Source organism: Rattus rattus, chromosome 8 (assembly GCF_011064425.1).
Source record: "Rattus rattus isolate New Zealand chromosome 8, Rrattus_CSIRO_v1, whole genome shotgun sequence".
Classification (NCBI taxonomy): domain Eukaryota; kingdom Metazoa; phylum Chordata; class Mammalia; order Rodentia; family Muridae; genus Rattus; species Rattus rattus.
In genome coordinates, this window is record NC_046161.1 from 67,342,427 (window position 1) to 67,351,119 (window position 8,693).

At 41.8% G+C, this 8,693-nt stretch overlaps 1 protein-coding gene across 6 annotated transcripts in view; it reads left to right on the plus strand.

Annotated features, from left to right (window-relative positions):
* The window catches only part of Ccpg1 (cell cycle progression 1), a 31,798-nt gene that overhangs the window by 21,328 nt on the left and 1,777 nt on the right, over positions 1-8,693 (plus strand). For 3 of the 6 annotated variants that reach the window (XM_032911547.1, XM_032911548.1, XM_032911549.1), the window contains exons 7-8: positions 4,065-4,186; positions 6,056-7,458. In XM_032911547.1, the coding sequence (XP_032767438.1) occupies positions 4,065-4,186; positions 6,056-7,458 (1,525 nt within the window). Of the gene's footprint in view, positions 1-4,064; positions 4,187-6,055; positions 8,074-8,693 lie in introns of those variants that run through there. The other 3 variants (XR_004388877.1, XM_032911550.1, XM_032911551.1) reach the window with 2 other exon arrangements.

Genomic DNA, 8,693 nt, shown 5'->3' on the forward strand with positions numbered 1-8,693 from the left:
AAATATCTGAAGATGCTGGGAATGGTGTTGAATGGCTTTAATCCCAGGGGCAGGCAGAGGGTTTTGTTTGAGGTCAGACTGGTTTACAAATTCTGTTCCAGGCTTTACATCTTGAAGCAGTACTTTACATCTTTTTTATCTACCTACCTACCTACCTACCTTACCTACCTACCTACCTATCTACCTACCTTATCTACCTTACCTACCTTACCTACATGCCTTACCTAGCTACTTGACCTATCTACCTACCTTACCTACCTACTTTTTTTTTTTTTTTTCTTCCCTTTTTTTCGGAGCTGGGGACTGAACCCAGGGCCTTGCGCTTGCTAGGCAAGCGCTCTACCACTGAGCTAAATCCCCAACCCCCTTACCTACCTACTTAACCTACCTTACCTTACCCTTACCTCTGTCTGTCTGTCTGTCTCTCTGTGTGTGTATGTCTGTCTGTCTGTCTGTCTATCTATCTATCTAGGTTTTTAAAACCTAGGGTTTTAAAACCGGGATCTTACTGTGTAACCCAGGCTGAGCTCTGACTCAGCTTCCGGAGTGCTGACATTATAGACGTGTGAGCTGGCCAGAGAGGTATAGTATACTTGATAAGTCAGTGTAGTTCACAGCTCTTCTGTTGTTGTCTGAAACAGGGTCTCTCTCTATAGCCCTGGCTGTCCTGGAACTCATTGTGTAGCAGCTCACTAGTCTCACACTCCCAGAGCCCCATCTACCTCTCCCACCCAAGGGCTGGACTAAAAGTCTACGCCATCATGCCTGGCAACTTGAAAAATCTTACTTTGCCTATATAAACTACCATTAGATTTATTCCTTTTCTTGGCCTACATAACCTATACTTCAATTTTGTGTTTTAATAGTTCTTACCAACAATATGTTCTTTGAATGTGGTAAAGGTATTTGATAGAGTGTGATATTGGGATAAAATGACTGGGCGGTCCATACTTGCTAAAGTCTGAGTTGCTGAATGATGTTTTCTGTGTTCAGCTTGAGGTGGGGTTTGGGCCCATGAGGAGACCTGCCTCTGTGTGTCCTGCTGAGTACTTACTCTTAAGTCACACATTTTATCAATGTTTTTGAGTGTATTTTTGCCCCCCTACAGGTAAAAATGAAGGAAACAAGGGAAAAGGTCTAAAGTCTTTTTTTCTTACTAAAAGCCAAGAGTTGGTTATTAACTTTAATATTAATGTAAACCACACTAAAATCTCAGAATTTGCATGACTTTGGAATATTTTTTTTTTTTAGAAAGTACAGTTTAGAACAGTCCTTTTAAAACCAAGGTTACTAGCTTTAACAAAATTAACACACTGTCTTCTTCCTGTATGTTTTCATCTTAGGCTTATACAGTGTGAGAATCCTGGATGATGCAGCATGTGAATTGCACATAAATGAGTTACACATAAATCTAAGCCCTGACTCAGTGACCTCTCAGTGCTCTCACCTACGGGCAGGACACTGCCTGTGCTGGGCAGGAAGCTCCAAGCTAACATCCATTCTCTGTGTGATATCTGTGTCCATTAGCAGCCTGTGGTATAAACAGTCTGCTCAGAATGCGGCCAGCTTTGGCTCCATATAACAGTGAGGTTTCCTGTCTGTACGAGAAAAGAAAGCAAAAGATAGTGGCACAGTGTACTCTAGCTGTTTGACATGATTCACATTCTAAAAGTGCATCTGAACTTTTAAAAAAAGATAATTAGCAAAGAAGATAATAATCTGTAAGAAAGCTAACACCAAGTTCATGTTTGAAGTGCTTCTCTTGCTTAGGTAGGTGTAGACAGGTTGTCCAGCAGTTCTGAGAATGTAACTTTAACTAGATGAGACGTTACACAGCACAGAATGGCATTGAAGTCCATGACTATATCAGTTTACTCAGTCAACCTTGAATGGGCTTTTAGTAAGTCTATGACAGGCAGGAGGGAAAGTAGACCATTCCAGGAAATTCTATAACCCCTTTTGGAAACAAAAATTACCTAGATGATAGATAAAAGATGTTTTTAAGGGGGCTGGAGAGATGGCTCAGTGGTTAAGAGCACTGACTGCTCTTCCAGAGGTCCTGAGTTCAATTCCCAGCAACCACATGGTGGCTCACAACCATCTGTAATGGGATCTCATGCCATCTTCTGCTGTTTGAGCACAATTTAGGATGCTAACTGAGTGAGAAAGTTTGATTTATGAAGCAACTGAAAACAACAGTTAAAAAACAGTGAAAAGAAAAAGGTAAATGTAAGAGAAGCTAGAGGTCAGCTGGGACTGCTGTGAATTTTGTAACCTATAAACTGGTGCTGAAGGCATTGGGGATTAGAGTAAAGTGATGAAGAGGTTAGACCAGTGAGGGCACTGGGGGTTTCCAGCCTAGATTTTTAGATTGGTCATCTGTCAAAAATTCAGGAAGTGTGCTGTCTGCTTCATATTGGAAGGAAATGGTTCCTAAGTGGAAGAGCCTGCCAGACAATGAAGTAGCTAGATGATGTGCTAGGCCTTTACACCTAGCTGAATCCCCATTCCGAGATTGTTAAGTGATGTTCAAAAGTGGATTTCAAGACCTGTAGAAGGAATTAAAAAGGATGTCACATCCTGTTTAAACTTCTGCTGTACTAGTATGCCCACTAGTTGCCAGATGTGCTTTTTGGTTTAGTGGTGTGAGTTTTTTCCCACATGTGTGATACATGTAGCAAGAGCATGCAGCTTGTCTTGGCAAAAGAACATTTTGAATTTAAGGTCAAATCTGAAGGAATTGTCCTAATTCTGAGTGATAACCAGAGGGCTTTGCAGATTGTAGTTAGAGGCTCTTCCACTGCCCCTGCCCTATTGCAGAGATCTTAACGTGTCTGGCTGTGCGGGCCTATAAGATAGCTCAGTGTAAGGGTGTTCCTTTCCAGCCTCATGGCTGAGGTCGATCCCTGAGAGCTACATGGGATAGGTGGGGTCCAATTCCTGTAAGTTCTCCTGACCTCCACATTTGTGTCATGGCATACATGTCCCTCCCCCAAAATAGTATATGTAGTTTTATTAAAAAGTAATCTTAGTATTTAAAAAGTAGAAGGGATGTCGCTCTGTTAGTAGAGTGTTTGTCTAGCATGCACAAAGTCCTGGTTTCCAGCCTCGGCTCAACATAAAAACTAGGAATTGGTGCAATCCTAGTACTCTAGAGGTAGGTACAGAAGTTCATGGTCGTTCTCTGCTTCATAGTTAGAGTCCAGTGTGCAAGAGGCTCAATCTCAAAAACAAACAAACAGAACCCCTCTTTGCCAGGTAGTGGTTGTACACACCTTTAATCCAGCACTCAGGAGACAGAAGCTGGTGGAGCTCTGTGAGTTCAAGTCCAGCCTGAGAATAAGTGAGAATAAGTTCCAGGACAGCCCGAACTGTTACATAGAAAAACCCTGTCTCAAAAAAACAAAGTGGAGGCAGGAGAATCAGGAGTTCAAGGTCATCTTCAGGTAAAGGTAAAGTCTAGGATAGGGAGTTGGACTCTATCCTAGATGACCCAAGACCTTGTCTCCAAAAAAAAAAAAAAAAAAAAAAAAAAGAAATGTGACTTTGAGACTGATGGGTGTTCATAATTAGGCATTTCCCGTGTTATATTCTAGTGCTTGAGTTGTAGCCTGTAGGCAAATTATTAAGAAACATACATTTTCATTTTTCTTCGACTCTTAACCTGTAGGAAAAGAACTCCACTGGCAGCTTATTTTCCTGTTTAAAGAGGTTGAAACACTTTACTTCAGCGATTTTAAAGCTGAGTGCTTGCTGTCAGTATAGCAAGATGAAAAGTGGTTTTTTTGGGGGGTTGGATAGAGTGGCCTTTGTTTTTCTTTGGAAGGGTAGTGAACTAGTAAGGGTGGTAAATGTTCCTGTGTGTATGCTGAATGAATTAGCAGACATCATTAACCTGCTTGTCCTATGCCCGAGCATCCACTGCTGCTTGAGGAATGACACCGTGAATGTTTTTAGAGTGAAGAATGCCCTTGCCCGAGCTAAGGAGCTAGTGTAGGCTGAGTGTGCGGTGCATTTTTGAGGAGTGGCAGTTATGTTATCCCTATGATGGTTTTTCCTTTCAGGCACAATCCAGATTCAGAAGCGTCAGCAGTTAGGCAGAAAGGTCTACGAAGATGAGCTGAACAGTGTAAAGGATTATCTTTTCCAATGCCAGCAGGAACAAGAGTGTGCTCTAGATTTCAAGGTGTGTATTATGTATTAATTAAGCATTGAAAAATAACTTATAGTAAGTAATGTGGAAATAATTGAGCTAGGTGTGAGGGCACATGAACACTGTGATCCTATCCTGGCACTTGAGAACCTAGGCAGTATGAATCAGGCCAAGTTCAAAACGAGCCTGTGCTAATTAGCGACACCCTGCCTCAGACAGCCAAAGAGAAAAAGAAAAGTAGAAAGCAGCAGTGAGGGGGTTAGGTGTCGTTACAGTGAGGAGTCGTGGAGGAGAGAGAAGGGCCAGCAAGGAAAGACACTTGCTGCCAGGTCTTAAGTGGTGACAGGAGAGAACAGACTCCTACAACCACTAGCTATCCACTGACCTCCACATGTACACCTACACACAAACAAATGTAGTAAAAAAGCGAAGAATAATGTTAAGTTGTTTCGTACCTTTATACCTGTTCCTCACATTGTCACATATCATGTAACCTACCTCTCTGGCACTCTTATGAGTAAAGCAGTGGATCTTTTCATTTTATAAACAGAAAGAGGTTTAGATAGCCTAAGTAACTTTGCAAGGCTAGCAGATCTAATTGGATTCCAAATATCTAACTTCAAAGATTTTTAAAAAATTGATCTATGTATGTATGTGCATATGAAATATTTTACATGCACGGCACAAATGTGGAGATCAGAAAAATCACTTTTAGGAGTCAGTTCTCTGTGACCCACCATGCTGGTCCTACGGAATCCAGCTCAGGTCATCAGGCACGACAGCAGGCACCTCTGACAGCAGAGCCATCTTTTAAACCTTTCCCTCCCTCCCTCCCTCCCTCCCTCCCTTCCTTTTTCTAAAGATTAATGAGTTAAGGGAAACAACTATTTCTGTTGTTTCTCGTGTTGTAAAACTCAATTACTTATTTTGTTTGTTTCTGAATTCGAGTTTACTTGGATTTGGGAGAGTATTTAACTATGTTCCTAGGATTCAGGCTGCCTCCGTGTACAGAGATGTTTCCATGAGATTCCGTACTGACACCCAGCAGCCTTTTCTTCACCCTAGTGCTGGGATTAGAGGTGTTGCTGGCAGGTCACACTGCCTTCTGAGTATTTTTTTTTATTCTTATCAGTAGTGAGTCTGGGGCCAGGGGATACAAATATACAAATGGCTGATTGTGGGTTTACTTACAGAAGGCAAGTGCAGCTAACTTTAAAATCTTTCAGTTGCCGGGACAGAGGCAACAAGCTCTCTGAGTTTGAGGCTAATCTGGTCCACAGAATGAGTAACAGGTCAGCCAGGGTGATGTAGAGAGGCCCTTTCTGAAAATAAAGGAATAAATAGAATAAAATGTTAGTTCTCTAAACTCCGTAGGACAGCTACTGTAGTAAGAAGATGGAAGGGCTTGCCTTGCTTTTCTAGCTTAGAAATGGGTGTGATCCAATGATGTGTCTGTATGCAGCACTGAGCACAGACTCTGGGGCTTTGAGTCTGCTTGCTAGTAGGCTGTTAGACATGAATGGAATTTGCCCACTTGTTCTTGTTTGAATTCTCCTTCCTCAACAGTGTTCTTGATTTTAGGTACCTGTCTGCTCCTCATTCTCTCCACATGACACTTTTACTTTCTAGTTCACTTTTTAAGAATGAGAAGCCTCTTGAATATATGGCAAGTAGCGTTGAGCATTTATATACCCAAAGGATTTGTGCACATGGCCATATACATACACACACACACACACACACACACACACACAGAGAGAGAGAGAGAGAGAGGGAGAGAGGGAGAGAGAGAGAGAGGAGGAGCACTAAAGGGTAGGGTTGTTACATGATAAAGATTCAGATTGAACTTTCCAAGCACTTAATATTTCTTTTTTCTCTTCAAAAAAAAAAAAAAAAAAAAAGACCCAGTCATCGAAAGAAAACCTTGAGAGGTGTTGGACCACTACTGAATCAGAAAAGGTTACCTTTGAAACTCAGAACAACAACCTTGCTGCAGAAAATAAGTATTTAAGACTATCTCTGGAGAAGGAAGAGAAGACCCTGTCTTCATTACAGGAAGAGTTACGGCAACTAAAGGAGCAGATTAGATTGTTGGAAGATAAAGGCACAAGTACTCAGTTAGTTAGAGAGAACCAGGTTCTTAAGCGGTACTTAGAGGTGGAAAAACAGAAAACAAATAGCTTCCTTAATGAAAGGGAGACTCTCTTGGAGGAAGCAAGGATGCTGAAAAGGGACCTGGAGAGAGAACAGCTCACAGCAATGGCTCTGCGGGCAGAACTGGAGCAGTTAGCCCCTCGCCAGGCACAGGGCCATGCAGATTCTCCTAGGGTGCAAAGGGAAGAGAAGGAAATTGTGCTGTTACAGCAGAGGCTTGCTGAGCTGGAGCAGAAGCTCAGCTTTGAGCAGCAGCGCTCTGATTTGTGGGAGAGACTGTATGTTGAGGCAAAGGATCAACACGGAAAGCAGGAGGCGGACGGGAGGAAGAGAGGAAGCAAAGGAAGCCACAGGGTGAAGAGCAAGTCAAAGGAGACATTTCTGGGGACAGTTAAGGAAACATTTGATGCTATGAAGAATTCTACTAAGGAGTTTGTAAGACATCATAAAGAAAAAATCAAGCAGGCAAAAGAAGCTGTGAAGGAAAATCTGAAAAAGTTCTCAGATTCAGTCAAATCTACTTTTCGACATTTCAAAGATACTACCAAGAATATCTTTGATGAAAAGGGAAGTAAGAGATTCAGGGCTTCAAAAGAAGAAGCAACTGAGAAGCCAAGAACAGCTTACAGTTATTCTTCATACTCAGAGTGGGAGGCACCAGACCAAAACCAGAATTGCAGAGGCCCTTCCGCACAGAGGGACAGAGGGAGAGAAAAGCCCAGTCATTCTGAAGAAATTAGACAAACTACAAATTCATATACATACAAGGCCAAGTTTGACTGCAGAGGCACCCATTCCACCAGAAAGGTTTGTTCAGGTATGTTTGAATGTGCTGGACAGGAATCCATTAGCCCTGTTAATCAAGCGGGTCCTGTTAGGATGAATGACTTTAAACAGCTGATTCACTGGTATTTACTGAATGAACTGGATACTTTTCACCACTGGAAAGAACTGGATCAGTTCATCAGTCCGTTTTTCCCGAACGGTGTCTTTAGACATGACCAGAAGCCCTTCGCCGACTTTGTTGATGATGTGAAAGGTTACCTTAAGAGCATAAAGGAGTATCAAGTAGAGGATGACAATTTGGAGAAGTTGGACGGATGTATATATAGACACTTTGGGCACGTTTTCGCCCTTCCATTCGGACCCAGGTCGGTTTACATAAAACCATGTTATTATAATAGCTTCTAACAATGATACAGTTAATGATAAAATGCATAATAGCATTTTATTTTATTTTTTAATACTTTGAGCTTCTTGGAAGGTTACTGTTTATAAGAGACAAGCTTTATTGACGATGAAATTCAGAATAAATTGAAAGACAGAGTTTTAAAATTATAACTATTGCAAACTGAAAAAAAATCCATGTCAATCACTTAGACTTGAACAAATGATTAAAAATTAAAGGGTATATAAACTTAATTGAGCCAATCTAGCTTCTTTCAGTATAGTTTATATAATTAGGTGAAATTATTTACTTTTAATCTTTGACTTAGGAAGCTAGAAACAAAGACTTTAACGTAAAGCCCAGGTCATGTGCAGCTGCCTACCTGCAGTCACTGTCAGTTTCATTGAGTTCAGGAGCACTCAGTGCAGCCTTACTCCTGAGAAGGGTGCTGGGTGCTCAGAGCCACACAGCCCCATAATGTTCTTCAAGACTGTGTCGTTGTCCTTCAGCCTTTCATTCTGTAACTGTAAATGTCTGTTACTTTGAGAGTCAAGTTCCGTCTTCATAATAAATGCAATGTGCCTATAAAATAATGAGACTGGTTTCTGATGTCTTCGGTTCTTGAAACAGATGTCTGGTGCTTTAATGAGCAGTGTTGGAGGCTGCTTTGAGGAAACGTAAACAACTCCTTGCTGTTCAAGGGCTAGATGTGCAGGGAGAGGCATGAAGGTGTAGTGGCCGCAGGTAGCCTAGAGATGGTTGGAAAATCTTCATGGTTGAAGTAACCTTGCATTGAAGCTTGCTTTGAAACTAGCTTTTGGAAGAGAAGTGAGGGTTAGTACTTGGTTAGAGGAGGGTCCTTCCTGGAATAGAAGGTCATTTGCAAAGGCATGGAGAAATGAAGACATACTACTTTGCAGAAACAGGTGAGCTGGGATGAACCAGGAAGGTCTCCATTTTTGTCCTGAGTTATCTTTCTTGTGAGAGGGAGAATTTCTGGAGGATCTTGTTACTGGGTGGGATGATGCCTAGCCCTTTAGATGACTGGCAGCAGCACGAGGGTCAATTGGAAAGGTATGCAGCCAACTGTGCTGGTCTGCACATGAGAAGCTGATGGGAATCTGAATGAAGTCATCAAAGGTGGTGAGGAGCAGACAAGATACATTTTAAACAACTCACAAAGTGAGACAGTTATATCTTGTGTAAGGAAAGTAGAAA